The sequence below is a fragment of the Zingiber officinale genome, chromosome 9B (genome assembly GCF_018446385.1).
Source record: "Zingiber officinale cultivar Zhangliang chromosome 9B, Zo_v1.1, whole genome shotgun sequence".
Taxonomy (NCBI): Eukaryota; Viridiplantae; Streptophyta; class Magnoliopsida; order Zingiberales; family Zingiberaceae; genus Zingiber; species Zingiber officinale.
Genome location: NC_056003.1, coordinates 110,228,641 through 110,244,634, shown reverse-complemented (window position 1 = coordinate 110,244,634; position 15,994 = coordinate 110,228,641). Strand labels below are relative to the sequence as shown.

General features: G+C 39.1%; 1 protein-coding gene and 1 long non-coding RNA gene across 3 annotated transcripts; one reads left to right on the top strand and one right to left on the bottom strand.

The window, feature by feature from the left end:
• The first annotated feature begins 4,809 nt into the window (after positions 1-4,809).
• Positions 4,810-6,172, top strand: LOC122025545 (expansin-A10-like). Its single transcript, XM_042584360.1, has 3 exons — positions 4,810-4,990; positions 5,082-5,394; positions 5,485-6,172. Exons 1-3 carry the CDS (start codon positions 4,864-4,866, stop codon positions 5,789-5,791), a joined length of 747 nt encoding a protein of 248 aa, XP_042440294.1. The 5' UTR covers positions 4,810-4,863; the 3' UTR covers positions 5,792-6,172.
• Positions 6,173-10,556: 4,384 nt separating this feature from the next.
• On the bottom strand, positions 10,557-11,253 carry LOC122025318. Of its 2 annotated transcripts, none has more exons than XR_006123665.1 (3): positions 10,866-11,253; positions 10,668-10,774; positions 10,557-10,592 (listed from the first exon to the last, which is right to left on the bottom strand). It is a non-coding gene; the product is annotated as an uncharacterized LOC122025318 (long non-coding RNA). The 2 variants fall into 2 exon arrangements; XR_006123666.1 differs by having other exon boundaries at positions 10,559-10,581.
• Between the last annotated feature and the right edge of the window lie 4,741 nt (positions 11,254-15,994).

Genomic DNA, 15,994 nt, shown 5'->3' with positions numbered 1-15,994 from the left:
CGGAAGATGTGGCTAACGAGAAGGACGACACGAGGAGAGGCCCGACGGGCTCGGTGCGTCCGAGGGACGAGGTGACCGCCGAAGAGTACACCGGTGGACGAGAAGAACGTATGCGACGTTCGAGAGACGAGAAACCGGGAAGGAAGACTACTTGAGGAGAAGGCCGGAACTTGGGTTCGGGTTAGCCCTATTCAGGATGGCCGAGATCACCCAAGCTAACGGAGCCGGAACAGAAGACCCGGACCGAGACGAGCTGAATCGGAGCAGTGGAACTGGACCACAAAAAGTCAACTGGGTTGACTTAAGTGGTCCGGGCGCCCGGAAGTGGATTTTGACCAGATTGAGTTTTGACTCGATCTGAACGTTGGGGGATAAAATTTTATCCCCCCCAGGGCGCCCGGATCCTTCAGGGTGCCCCGACCAGTGCTATAAATATAGCACTGATTTTTCAACTCATTTGTAATCAGTTTCTTAGTACTTTACTTTTCTGTCTGTGCTCTCAACACTGTAAGAGGCTACTCCGCCCAGAGGAGATCATCAGATACTGCGCATTCTTTTCCTTGGATTTGCAATCCCCTGATTACAAACCAAGTAAACTCTCTGTGTCTAATCTCTTTTAATTAGTCTCATCTTTTTATTATTACAATTGTTTTTAATTAGTCGATATATCTGAGAAAGGTTAGATTTATTTTTGTAGGACAATTCACCCCTCCCCTCTTGCCGGCCTCCAAAGGGACCAACACACACCTCCTTAGAGATGTTTGTTTAAGATGTCAAAGTATAAGTCTCCATGACCAAAATGACTTGAATACCTCAAATTGAAGGAAACTTGCACTCGAGTAGCAATGAGATCTTCATTGACATATCTATATATGTAGAGAATCATATGAAGTCTTATAGCAGGTTACTCTAATGAACTAGTTACTATAACTAGCATCCAAGTTTAACTCTCAACATCTTAATGTCTCTAGCTAGTGAGGAATAGATACTTGGTTAGACCAAGGAGTATAATCCATGCTAGTCTCATAGAATTGATGATGTCCGAACTTATCAATTCAATGACTAGGGATTGTTTTAATACATTTATAATTGCACATATAAAGATGCTCACTAGTTGTGATCTAATAACAAGTTCTCTCATGTTATGAATTATATTATGGGCATTCATTAAATGAGTTTAATATACATATAAAGAATGTGTACTCAAATAATGAATTTCTATTTATCCAATAAATAATACATACCATAGGGCGATTGTCTTAGAATATCTTTCAAATATAACACAAAGTTTATCCTATATTAGATTCAAATTTTTCTTTGAGCTAATTGAGCAAGAGTTTCTGAAGTTAGCTTCCAGGTGTGAGACATAGGGGTCTTCTTGGTTGGAATAATGACAACTTCCTAAGACAAAACTAATTTAATAATCTAATGGTATATCAACTTTATACAATGTCTAATCTAACTGGTTTAAAGTAAGATGAGTTAGCATCTTCTAGTTCCATTTGACTAGATGCACCAGGTAAGGTACTCCTTACCCAGCCTAGACATGCACCTAACCAAGCTTTCCTAGCATACTATCAGCTCAACCTGCTCTGATACCAAATTGTAGGATCGAACTCGATGTTAGAGGAGGGTGAACCGCATTACAAATTTAATGAGTAGATAATAATAGAAATAAATCAATTAGAGTAATACAACGGAAATAAAAATTACTTAGGCTGATTCAATCAAGTAAAGTAAAACAAAGCAATGTAAGTACACAAAGGATTTAGCTAACAATTAATTAAGCATGCAAGCAGTTGATCAACAAAACTAGGAAAATAGACGCACACAATAGTAAAATATGATTCTTATTTCTAATTTTCCCTCTCCAGAAAGCCTCTGGAGATGAGAAACATTATAGAAAAGGAATCTAGAAAGTTAAGCACAAATACAAAAATACGGCAAACACAAAAATTGAATGAAAATGTTGCTCAAGTGTTGCTAATTAGAAATGAAGCTTAAGTTGCAGCATGTTGTAGCATAGAAGACGAAAGAGTGTGCCACATGGTGTTGCAGGGTAGACTTCTCACCCTTATCTAACCTAACCCCAGTTAAGACTAGTCACTCGGTAGACTTCTCATCCTTGTCAGACATCTGGTTATATTGACCTACCTAGACTTGTAAGTTACCCGATAGACTTCTCACCCTTGTTAGTCATCTGGTCAACCTTGACATGACTAGACTCTATTAAATATATTGTTAAACCAAGAAACCAGTACAAATCAAAACTAAATTTTGAAAAATACTGAACTTTCAATTTTCAAATGAAGAAAATTATCCTGATTTTATCCAAATAAAAAATAACTTATGTCGAAAAGAATGTAAAATAAAAGTATTTTTTAATTCAGAAATATATTGGCTCCTATATAAAATCTAAAAATATCAATTGCTTCTACTTCAATCTTGTCATTCCTCGTATAGATATGTCTTTTACCATCAATTGATAGTCGGCTCTTGATACTCCTATATAGTGACACTTATAAGTAGTGATGCTCATATCTATTTATCAAATATCATTAGGCACGGTACGTAGTTAAATTGATTTCGAAATTAAAAAAGTTGAGAAGTATACAATTTTTTAACATGTCAGTTGATGTACTTGGGACAATCCATTTTCATATAACCTTTCTTCTAGTAGAAGTAATAAGATGGTTCCTGATCTTATTTCTTTTGTACCTTATGGCTACAAGCTCCAGATTTTGCAGTTTACTTACCCTTACCATTACCATTGATTTTTTTGAACCATAATGCGCTCTTTTCATTTTCTGAAATTAGTGCTAGTGAGGAGTGATAAATTGTTAAGGTTGATAGATATTGAGTGTGTTATAAGAACAGAAAAAGGAAGAAGGAAGAGCAAAGCTAATGTAAGTCGAAGATGCATATATATAAAGACAAGTTAATGGATGCAAATTATATATGTGGACCCTTAACGAGATACTAAGCATAATATTGTATTTAATCTTTAGAGTAAAATATAATTCGTTAATGATATTCTCACAACATAGTTCAAAATAATCTTTAATTGACAACATAATGTATCTTCATATTATATACATGATTATCAAACATACCTTATATGATCTATCGTTAAATATATATCCGGCCTAAAATTAAATTTTCTTTAGGCCAATTAATTTTATCATGAATATATATCTATTATACTAAATGCACTTAATCTACTTAATAGTTTTCACTTTGATTATAATATTTGTTCAACTTAGTTACATTTGTGTAAATAAATACACAAGAAAACCTAGAAAATAGAATTGATTATAATATTTGTTCAACTTAGTTACATTTGTGTAAATAAATACACAAGAAAACCTAGAAAATAGAATTGAAAAATAGTTGATAGATTCTAATGACAGTTAACTGATAGAATCAGTTGAATGTATCAATTGATTAGAAAATCTCCGACCCGTGTACAAGCAACCAACTGAACCTTAATTGTAGTCGTTTGAAATTAGTCAAGTGCACAAGTTGATCCAGAAACTTTCTTGAGTCCTCAAGCCGACCCAAATATTTTCTATGTTATTTTAGAAGCATCAGTCAATTGAGCTAATGCATCAGTCGACTGATTACTATTATGTTCAATTTACTATTATGTTCAATTTTCACGGATCAAACATAAAACTTTTATGAAAAAAACGGTGGTCACCAAATTTCGCTATTGTTCTTCGAGTTCTTCGCAAAACTCGAAATTCCAAACTTTCTACTAGAAATTCGATGAATATGCATAGTTTAATGCGTGAAATAGAAATCCTATGCAAAACATGTGCAGATTAACTAAACCTCGAAAACCTACAACTTTATCGCTATAAATTCAATGAAATAAAAAATTTATAACACTTATTGGATGTTTAATTTAACAAATTATCCTACAGTCATACAATCAAATAGATGAGAATAATTCTAAATAAGACTGAATCGTTTGAATTTACAACACTTTAATAAAGCAAAATCGATGAAAGTGATAAAATTTATAAATAAAACTTTAATCAAGATTCATCCTCATTTGCCTGTCGTCGAACAATCTGAAAAGGAATGACAAGAATGGTGAAGTGGCTTGAATTCCATAAGAGTTAGGGCGACCAAATTTTTCTTCCGGACGGGATGAAAAGTGAATCGATGTTTTAATACGGGACCACAACCCTATATATTTATAGCCTTAGAGTTTGTTCCGTTATCAACCTATCAATAATAATGATAAAAAATAATAAATTTTTATACTCCTGATATTCACATCTATTAAATCAGCTCATAATTAAACTATATTAATTAGATCATTATTCAACTAAATCCGCATAATAAATCCATGTGTTATAATTAATACAGAAGCCCACTTCGAAATAAAATTCAACATCCATCACTTCACATTCAAGTGCAAAATAATGCAGTTTTTTTTTTTTTTTTTTCCAATTTTGCTAAGAGCGGGCAAGGTAATTTAATGGCCTAGGGGTGATGTTACGATGACAAAAGACGAATACGTTCGCTCCCAACGCTCCCGTCAATCTGTCTCATCACCAACACGGAGGAGACCTAGGGGTGATGTCATGATAGGAGGCAGGGTGTATTTCTTAAATATTTAGGATTCAATTTTTATCCAAGCACATTTACAATGATTAAGAAAGATAATTTTATCTATCTCCTAAAAATTTTGGAAACCTCATCTGGCCCCTGGTTTGCATATGGTCCCTATCCTGTAGAAAAATTGCAGTCTCCCCACCACTTGAAGCCCCTATTTGTGTCTCTCCCCTCCCTCCCTCCCTTTCCCATCCAACACAACTAACCCACTCCTCCTCCAAGCAGAGCATTCCAAGAATGAGTTCTCTTGGATTTGTCATCCTCTTCTTTGTCCCACTGTTCTCAGCAGCGCATGGCTATGGAGGGGGATGGATGGCAGCTCATGCCACATTCTACGGAGGAAGTGATGCTTCAGGCACAATGGGTATAATGATTTCATTCTACGAACAATCTTTTCCTTTAAAAACAAAAAGAAAAATAAAATCGACCATAATTCAGACTAATTTGCGTTGCAGGAGGAGCTTGTGGGTATGGCAACTTGTACAGCCATGGCTACGGCACTAACACCGCAGCTCTCAGCACTGCTCTGTTCAACAACGGCCTCAGCTGCGGGGCTTGCTACGAGTTGGCGTGCGTCGACGATCCCAGGAATTGCCAGAGGGGATCCATCGTCGTCACTGCCACCAACTTCTGTCCCCCGAACAGCGCCCTGCCCAACGATGCAGGCGGGTGGTGCAACCCCCCTCTCCGCCACTTCGACCTCTCTCAGCCCGTCTTCCTCCGCATTGCTCAGTACAGAGCCGGGATTGTACCCGTCGCGTACCGAAGGTGGGGATGAGATTCTTAATTATCTACTCTTTTGGAAATTCTTGATAGATTCAGTACGTAGTTACATCATTATTGTTATATATTTTGCAGAGTACCCTGCAGGAAGGGGGGTGGCATCAGGTTCACTATCAACGGCCACTCCTACTTCAACCTGGTTCTGATCACCAACGTGGGGGGAGCCGGGGACGTGCATGCGGTCTTGGTCAAGGGGTCGAGGACCGGGTGGCAGCCCATGGTGAGGAACTGGGGCCAGAACTGGCAGAGCAACACCTTCTTCAATGGCCAAGCCCTCTCCTTCAAGGTCACCACAAGTGATGGCAGATCTGTGCTCTCCTACGATGTAGCTCCTCCGTCCTGGTCCTTTGGCCAAACCTTCAGTGGTGGACAATTCCACTGAAGTTTTAAGATCAAATTAATAGCATAGTTTTATATAGTACATATATATAGGAGTGATATATGGATCAAAATTATATCGACAAAGGCCTATTTTACTTTGTCCCTTTTATAGTTATTGCATTGAACTGGACTAGACCTTGTGTCAAAGTCTAGATTAATTAGTTGCTGCTCTAGGAGAGAAAGAAAGTCAAGGGGAACTACTTCTCCGTGAGAGCAAATGGCTATATGTATGGTTTACTTTTCATTCATTGTTTCTGTCAGTCGACTCTATGTGAGGGCACTCTGAAGAAAGAGTGCCTGTATTGGCCATTGTGATTTGTTTTATGGCAGTGCTATATTGATCATGCTATATTAATACATGTCTCTAGATCGATCAGTTCAACTTTTGCAGGTGTCTAGATGTCTCTAGGTTGAGCCTAACCGAATAACTGGTAGGATCATTTCGACTCTTGCAAGTCCATCTCAAGCAACCAGAGGATGGGCTGCGATGGACTCAAGCTCAACATGTGAAGTGATAAAATATCTTTTCTTTTCTAACAGTTTGAACTGTTTTTATTTAATTCAAACAAGCAAATTTATCATATCGTCCGAACAAGAGCTTTGCGTTAGGAGTTTATGTTAACTGAGCTTAATTAGTGGGTCAACCCATATGTGAACGAAAGTATCAAAAGTATAAATGATGCAGGAGGGGCCGGATCCAAAGTAAAGAACTTCTTACAGCAAGACATGGCATGATCACGATGCCTAACCGAAGCACGACATAGGCTGAGGGAGCTTTTGGATCTGCATCTTTTGGGTTTTTTAAAATTGGTTATCTGTTTATTAAGTTTAAGTTGACCTTTTATTTAATTATAGTTAGCTTTGCCCTTAATTCTAGCTTCGCTTAATATTATAGAACTAAGTCTCATTATTTAATTTCTGTTTAGATCTTTTTAGAGCTTTGAGATTTATATATATATATATATATATATGCTTAGATGATGTTTTGGAGAACTTTTGGATATTAAATTAATTTGTTTCCCTTAAATCACGTTATGACTATATCTCTTTTTTCTATTCTCGCTCTTGTTTTCTCCACAAAGTTTTAACCCTAGTTTTGGCTACTTAGTTTGTTATTTTTTTCTTATTTTCTCGTTAATCCCTATGAAACTTCACACTCCAGAATAATCTATATTTTATCCGATCCCAGTTGGTATCAGAGTTCATTAAAATTAGAGGGTCATTGTGGACGTGATCGTGATCGCAATAGACAGGTTTTGATTGAGGAAGTCTGACATTATGATCATAATATTTAGAATTTAATGATGATTGAGGATTTGTAGAAACAAGTTATGGAATTAACCCAGAGTTTGGCAGTGTGAGATTTTAATGATCGTGAGATCTCTGATCGTAACTCTGATTCTACTTTTGAGAACTAATGAAAACCCACTTTCTTCCCTTTGACTATACGTAAACGTTGTTTCAATGACTCCATATATTAAGGCAAGGAGTTAGAACAATTGACAACTATACAGAGTAATTTTATCAGCTTATTACTCATAATGATTTGTCTGAGACAGAGGAACATACGATAGTGCAATATTTAGGGGGATTACGTAAGCACTTACAAGATTTCCTGAACCTTCACTCACTCTAAACTATTTCAAAGGCTAATCAGCCCGTCTTTGCTATTGAAAAACAAGTAAAACAAAGACCAACAACTAGGAGAGATCAAAACAATAAAGTTGTATGTTCACCCTCAGGAGCTGCACCCTTCCCAACAACCACCACAAGGTAACCTAAGACCTCTATCAAGTGCTTTCAACATGGTGAATAGAGGCATTGAGCTTTGGGTTGTAAAAGATCCCTAAATTAAAAACAAAAAAAACAAAATCTTGCTAGTTGAGGAAGCTAGAAGACATGGAGGATGAACCTAAATAGATTGATGAGACGATTTACGATGACGATATCGATGATGAGGTTCTTTATGGTGATGTCATGAGACTTTTATTGTATGCAAGAGCCTACTGGTCCCCAAGGAAGAATCAGATGATTGGCTAAGGACCAATATCTTTCGCACGGCTTGCACGATTGTGAACAAAGTTTACAAGATGATCATTGATAGTGGAAGCTGTGAAAACATTGTATCTAAAGAAGATGTTCAAAAGCTATAGTTAAAGATAGATCACCATCCAAAATCCTATATAAGTTGTCATGGCTAAGCAAAGGAAGCGAGGTAATCGTAGATAGGCGGTGCCTTTTATCTTTTTCTATTGGCAGCAAGTATTATGACCGAGCATGGTATGATGTTGTCTCTGGATACATGTCATGTACTATTGGGACGACCTTCCCAATATGATTGTAGTGGCATCCATGATGGACGGAAGAACACCTACACCCTCAGCATCCAAGGGAGGAATATCGTATTGGCTCCTCGATAAGAAGAATTCCTTCAAACTTGGTAACCAATAACTCTATACTACTTTCTATGTCCAAATTTTAAAAGATATAAAGCATAGAGACGTGGTCTATGCTTTGCTTCCTTATGAAAGCAATGTAAGAGACTTAGACTCAGATCTACCAGCTGAGGTACAACAACTCCTATCCAATATCGCTAATTTGATAGACGAAGACCTTCCTCCAAGACTTCCTCTTATGAGAGACATTCAACATCAGATTGACCTCATTCTGAGGTCAAGCTTGCCTAACTGGCTGACATATTGTCTCATCCCTAAGGATATCGAAGAACTACAATGACGGTTGTGGAAGTATTTATAAGTACCCCGGGTTGGTTTTGATGTGATCAATCGAGTTAAGTTAGGCTCTGCACTTTTTAATGCCTTGTGTCTAAGTGTGCAAGGACATAGAAATATAAGAAGTCATGCAAAAAATGCAACCAGCGAGAAGGATGACATTGGAAGTGAGTTGATAGGCTCGGTGCATCCGAGGAACGAGAAGCTATGAAATAGTACATCGGTAGACGAGAAGGACGCGCTGTCACGCCCCAGAGGAGTCCCTGTCCGAGAAAATTTCGACAGCATCTCCCTTGTACGGTGGACAATCTGAAACTTTTCTACATCTCACAAATACCTCAGCCACAAGCGGCTGGAATAATAACAATAAAATAAAACATCACCACGCAGTTATATATAATCTATTCAGCCTCTGGCTGTCACAACCACGCAGTTAAGATAATTAAACAGTAAAATAATACTCTGACTCGAAATCCACCCTACTCCACTACACTCGTAAAACTCAAATCCGACGAACTCACCTCTTCTGCCGTCCAGGCAGGCATGTAGTAGAATAAAAACCAAATCCAAATCCATCGATATAATAAAATCTATATCATGTCCATAAGCAAATAAATCCAGAACATAACAAGTGCAAACAGTCTAGAACAGAGAAGGAAACCAAACGAAAAATCAATCACATCCTCGAGGTCTATAGGGACCAGCAACTGGAACTCTCTCCTGACAGCATCAACCTGAAAATATCAACAATGGAGGCGGGGTGAGTCCAACACTCAGCAGGTACAATTGATATGCAAAGTAAAGAAATAACACCTAGCACTAATCATGCGTACAGTCTCCTGATAAAGATAAAGGTAACTACAAACCGAAGAAGACAGGAGAGAATCTGTACTAACCAGGACCCGGTAAAAGGACAAACAGTCCGAAAGGTATACCGTATGCATGTCAATCAAGGTATCCAAGCAATGCGGCATATAAGTGCAACAAACACAAACACAAACAATAAATGCATCATGCATATGATGCGAATGTCATGGTCACCACGCCAGTCAGCCGACTCACAACAACGGTGGGACCGAGTGGGTAGGTGTGACGCTCCGCTGCAACACTACTCCCGATGAGTGATCGAGTGTACGGGATGTCGGAGTACATACGTACTCCTACCCCAAATCATAAATGGGGGAGCGCAATGCTCTCAACTCCCGGTACGCTGTGACGGGGAGGGATCTCTAACGTGCTACACGCTGCGTCACACTACCCATGAGCGGACCAACGGAGCACCGGAAGAGCCAAACTGACGTGCTACCACGCTGTGTCCCGCTACCCATGAGCGTCACAACGGAGCACCGAACAGTGATGAAACTGGCAAAGTGCTCGACAATAAAGGAGCAATCAATCACTCAGCATGCAATCATGCGAATGGTGCATGTCACTAAACATGGTAATATACTAAACCAATCTCTGGACATATCATAATGTGCACCAAAGCGAATGAATCATATCAAGGTATCTGATCATATAAGGTATCAAACCTAGGTCCTGACATGGTAAAATATGGTTATATCACTACCCATGAGCATGTGGAATCAGGTACATATCCATACAAGATGTAAACAAACAATCAATCAACAAGTAGCATGTATTGGGCAGTGATTAACCGAAACAAGTAAGAAACACAATTAATGCATCTTGTTAATTTAATTACTAAGCATATCAAAGACAATAAGTCAAAAGTACCCGCCTCCGATAAAATAGAAAGGTCCAAGCTGACTCCGAGATACTCGTCTCGCGTCAAAGTCCTGAATCAATTCGCACAGTTTAGCTAATTTAATTTTTAAACAAATAGCTAAACTAATTTCTAATCCACTGATCATTTAGGGTTAGTTTCATTAATCCTGATTACACTATTATATAACTTATAAACTTAAGTTATTAATTATTGCTAACACAACTAGCAATAATCTACCATGAAAATCAAAACTCTAAACCTTACCTCAATTCACGGCCGTGATTAATCCATAATCAAGGAATGTATTTGCTGCTGGAACAAGGTGAGTGGCTGGAAATCCACTTGCAAAACAATCAAGAAGGAAACTCACTAATCAACAAAATAACTCAATTCAAAACATAACCTACTGACCTTACCTCTTCCTTGATGCCCTCAACCAAAGCAAGATTGCCACGACAAGTTCCAACAGCCCCAAATCAAACCTACTGGCCAGACGTAACAACCTACTGCCCTGATCAAGTTGCTGTCCACCAACCGGATCAAGAAGAAATGATCAAGAAATCACAAGACACTCTATTAACAATTAAAGTCCAGTAATAATTTGTTCCCATTACCTCTTCTTCGATGATGACAGCGAGAATCAGAAGTTGGTGAAGCCGCTGTCCACCAAACCCTATACACTAAATTAGCCATCCCACACCCAAGTGCTGCTCACGGCAGGATAAGAATCAAAGCACAGAATTGAAAACAAAAACAAACCCTAAGCCCTCACCTTCAGTCCCACTGGCCGGGTTACAACTACCCCCTGTCACCTTCTTAAGCTCTTGATTTCCGGCGACCTAGGCATAGTGTACAGAGGCGGCGTCGCATAGGGCAGAAACAAGGCCGCAATCACTCTAGATCAGAGACACAAGGAAGGGAAACTTCGGCCGGCGCACAGGGAAGTCGGAGAGGTGGCTCGTCACCGGCGGCAGAGGGGGTCAGCATCGCGGGCAGAAGGCCGGCGCTAGAGTAAAAGGTGCGGCGGTGCTACGGTGGTCAGTGGCGCTCGGCACCTAGGGCACGGCGACGGCGATGCTAGGCAGAGGCGACAGCGCTGCTCAAGTCCAGTGAGGGCAGCGGCTTCGGCAGGGCTCAGTGGCGGCCGACTGTCGGCTATGGTGGCGGCGTGAGGTGGCTAGGGCAGAGGACACCGGCGGTTAGGGCTTTTTTTTTTTTTTCTCGGCGTCGGGTTTGGGAGTGAGGCTCGGGAGAGAAGGAACACGGGGGGGAAGAAAATAAATGAAAAAGAAAAAGGAATTAGGAATTTTTATAAAAGAAACAATTCCTCGCTTAAATGGGTCGTCCAAACAGGCTTTTCCAGGCCCCATTTTTATCCCGTTAACTCGTCCGTACGAGCTCCGAAAAATTCCCGAAAAATGTCCAAAAATTCCGGAAAATTCATTTATTAATAATCGTCATTTTTTTCCGGTATTTTACATTCTCCCCCACTAATAAAAATTTGGTCCCCAAATTTCAGTATCTACCATCAGCAAGTACTAATAACAAATAACAATAATAAATATTGAACGGTAAATAAATCACATACCTCAAGTGAAAAGATGGGGATACTGAGCTCGGATCGTATCCTCGAGCTCCCAAGTAGCCTCCTCATCCGAATGGTGTTGCCATCCGACTTTAACTAGCCGGATAGTCTTATTCCGCAACTGACGATCTTTTCGATCGAGAATCCGTACCGAAACCTCCTCATAAGTAGCATCAGGCTGAAGGGAACTGGAATATCTGTCAGCACATGCGTCGGATCGGGTACGTATCTCCTCAGCATGGATACGTAGAATACATCGTGGACGCCTGCCAGGGACGGCGATAGTGCCAACCAGTAAGCTACTGCTCCAATCCTTTCCGAGATCTGGAAAGGTCCAATGTATCACGGAGCTAGCTTACCTCTGAGGCCAATCTCTTCACCCCTTTCTTGGGTGAAACTCGCAAAAATACCTGGTCACGAATGGAGAACTCTAAGAGTCTCCCACTCCGGTCAGCGTAACCCTTCTGGCAGTCTTATGCCTCTAACATCCTCTGTCCGATAGTATGTACCACTTTGCCTCACGTTGAGCTCTATGAAGTCCCAACAACTGGGCCTCTCGGATTCTCGTCCAGATTAACGACTGAGCAACTATGGTAACAAAAATACCCTGCTCTGTCTGTCCCTGCTCCTCAAAGTCTAACTCGGAGAAACCCTAAATCCAGTCTGTTACCACTACTCGGTGGCAAACTAAAGTCCCTTTGGACTTCTGGTCAAGTACATTGGCAACCACATTAGCTTTTCTCGGGTGATAGCTAATGGTACACTCATAATCCTTCAGGAACTCCATCCATCTCCTCTATCGAAGATTAAGTTCCTTCCAAGTAATCAGATATTTAAAATTCTGATGATCAGTGAGAATCTCAATGTAATATCTTACAGGTAATGCCGCCAAATCTTCAGGGCAAAAATAATAGCGGCCAACTCCAGATCATGAACTGGGTATTTCTTCTCATACTCCTTCAACTACGGAGAAGCATATGAGAATACTCTACCATGCTACATTAGAACAGCACCCATATCCTGTAGAAACGTGTCGGTGTAGAGGACAAATCCGTCCTCTCCAGAAGGTAAAAACCAAAAATCGAAGCCGACATTAGTCTCCGCTTCTGCTCCTAGGAACTGGTCTTGAAATCCTCAATCCAAGTAAACTTCACACCTTTCATGGTCAGGCGTGTAAGTAGCGTAGCAATCCGTGAGAAACCCTCAACGTATCTCCGGAAATATCGAACCAAACAGAGGAAGTTGCGAGCTTCCTGTATAGACTCTGTCTACTCCCAACGGTAACAACCTCGATCTCATGTGAAACCACGGTATACTCCTATTGGTGACCGTGTGGCTCAAACATCTCACATAAGACAAACCCAAAACGCACTACTGAACTTCGTATATAGATATTCTCATCGAAACATCTCTATCCTATGCAAAGATGATGTGCGTGACTCACCGCTGATTCGTAATAGATCACATCATCGTCTACAAAGACAATGGAATCCGATCCAAACATCCTGGAAATACCAAAATCATCAAGTCTCTGTAAGCCTATATGGCCAAAAACCAAAACACATAATGTCCGTATCACAGACATTTCTAACCATAAGATCTATGATAATAAGTCAAAAATCTGATCATCAATAACATAAATCACCATAGAATAAATCCTCCAGTGTGAGAGCAACGCTCCATCACAGGAAACATCACATATGTGGGAGCAACGCTCTACCACAAATAGTCTGAAATAGGTATCTGCAATAAATATAGGAGCTATGCTCCGCTACCAGCAATCCGTAATATGTGGGAGCAACGCTCCACCACAAAATAATATATAAGTACCCAAAGGCACCTAACTATCCAGCTAGAGACTGTACAAGATCTCTCTACCACAAATCACTGTGGTTAACCTAGGCTATAACAACCTAGTAAACTAAGCAAATCCATCATCAACTCTATCAGTATCCTAGTGGGTTATCCCCTGATAGAAGAATTAGTTGATGAGTTAATCCAACAAATGACATAATGCAGTCACTCCACATTCTGCATTCAGCATAAGTAAAATCATCATGCTGCTACCAATATATACCTAGCACACATGCTCACACAACATATGTATGATCGACATATTCCTCCAATTAATATACACCAAACATACTCACAACATAGGTATAAATCATCTTGATACCTCCAACAATGCATACCGAACCCGTGTACAAAATCAACATAGGTAAAATCAACAATACACCTCGAACAACACTCATATGACATATATACACCTATGTCAAGAGTATAACCAACATATACTTCCAATAAAGCATACTAAATCCAGGTGCACTCATCAAACATAATAAAAAAGATACCTCAAATACCACACCAAACACATATGTACATATCACAACTCAGATTAAATCGACAAAATGCCTCCATCAAAACACCACCGATGTACTTATACTACATCTCGGATTTAATCAACAAGACATCTTCAATAATACCTCCCGATACATACACCGAACTACATAGCTATGATCCATAAGAAACCTACAAACCATATCAGAACATGGATACATATACTATTTGCAAATCGACAGTCTTCCACAAGACTCTTACAACACATAACAATCAAAATTACATGCAACATAGACATGTAAAATGAGCATACCAGCTCAATCAAAGAGACCAACCTTAAGCTACCAACACTCATGGATTACGGGTACATCTAAACAAGATTCATGCATATGTATCAAGCATGAATACATCACTCAAAAGTAACCCAAAATAAAGTAGCCTAATCATCCAGTAACAACTCTGCTCTAAGTTCAAAGGAACTAGTATCGGACAAGAAAGGTATACACACCCTGGTATAACATTGCAAGTCAATGTCATATGCTACCAAGACTATATCTAATGGGAAGATTTTATCATCATAAATCCAAATGTACTCTTCCAGTATACACTAGTAACGAGTGTATCCCATAAGTGTTAAGCAATTAGCTCTACACTTCCTTACATCAGCGGGGCCATATACCCCAATGCACCCTCTAAGTTATCCCACCAGATATATACAGTCCATGGTCAAAGTCTTCATGGAATAGGATACATCGATCCGCTATAAACTATCCAAGCCGACAATGATATACGGCTGAATCCGTCCTTTCCACATCAGTACAAAGCATGTACTCAAATGTGCTCTAGATACATAACTAAGCACAAACAACCTAAAAGTTCAAACCTCTAAAAATAGAGTATGACAATCCTCTACTGATCAACCAACAAAACTAAATCATTCATCTACTAACTAATCAAGAATACCTTAATCCTCCACAAGCAACTAAGGTATATCAAACCACGATCAAATGGTATACTACATTATCAAATAACTAAATCAGTTCATGGGTCAATTCAACACTAATACATCATCTCAAACTAGAGAATGTCAATCCACATAATATCATATGAATAAATGTGTACAACCCAAAAGAAAAAAACTAGAATTCAATATCATCGAGACACCCTCATTTTTTTTTTATCCTCAAAAATATCAGCCCACTAATATCAGATGAATAAGTCTCTACTCTCCATGAGGGTAAGTTAGCATTCAAAACATCAAATTATTATTTATCCACATAGTTCAATATCAGATGAAACAAATATCAATTTTATCATCCTGTTAACTAACCACAATTAACCAGATTTATTAAAATCAAAAATCTCATAGGCACATAAACTCTCTAGCTTCCAATTTATAATCTGATCATCAACTATAAACATCAACCTGTGAACACCATACATGATACTCACTATATCACCATCAATGACAACCCAAATAAAAGATCATCAAAATAGTTATCCCCTAAAAGATCATCAACAACCACATAACATTTACTCTCTTAAATCATTAGAAATCAACACATCAAAATATCTGATCTCACAATATCCCTCAACCTCAAACCATTCTCAACAATGATCAAACATGGTAACTCCCCAATAAACAATTTTCATCGTATCGGGTACCCTAATATCCAAAAGATATGAGTATAAAAACTCAACTGACTAAGTCAACAGGAATAGGTAAGTGTCATCCACTACCCAACTAACAATAGCAGAGACTGGTATGTGCCTCCATCTCCTACTAGTAGTAACAGAAGATAAAACTACTGATGCTATGAT

Coding starts and splice junctions, on each gene's coding strand:
- LOC122025545 (XM_042584360.1), top strand. CDS start 4,864: ATGAGTTCTCTTGGATTTGTCATCCTCTTCTTTGTCCCACTGTTCTCA. Junction 4,991..5,081: donor TGATGCTTCAGGCACAATGG/GTATAATGATTT, acceptor TTTGCGTTGCAG/GAGGAGCTTGTGGGTATGGC. Junction 5,395..5,484: donor GTACCCGTCGCGTACCGAAG/GTGGGGATGAGA, acceptor TATATTTTGCAG/AGTACCCTGCAGGAAGGGGG.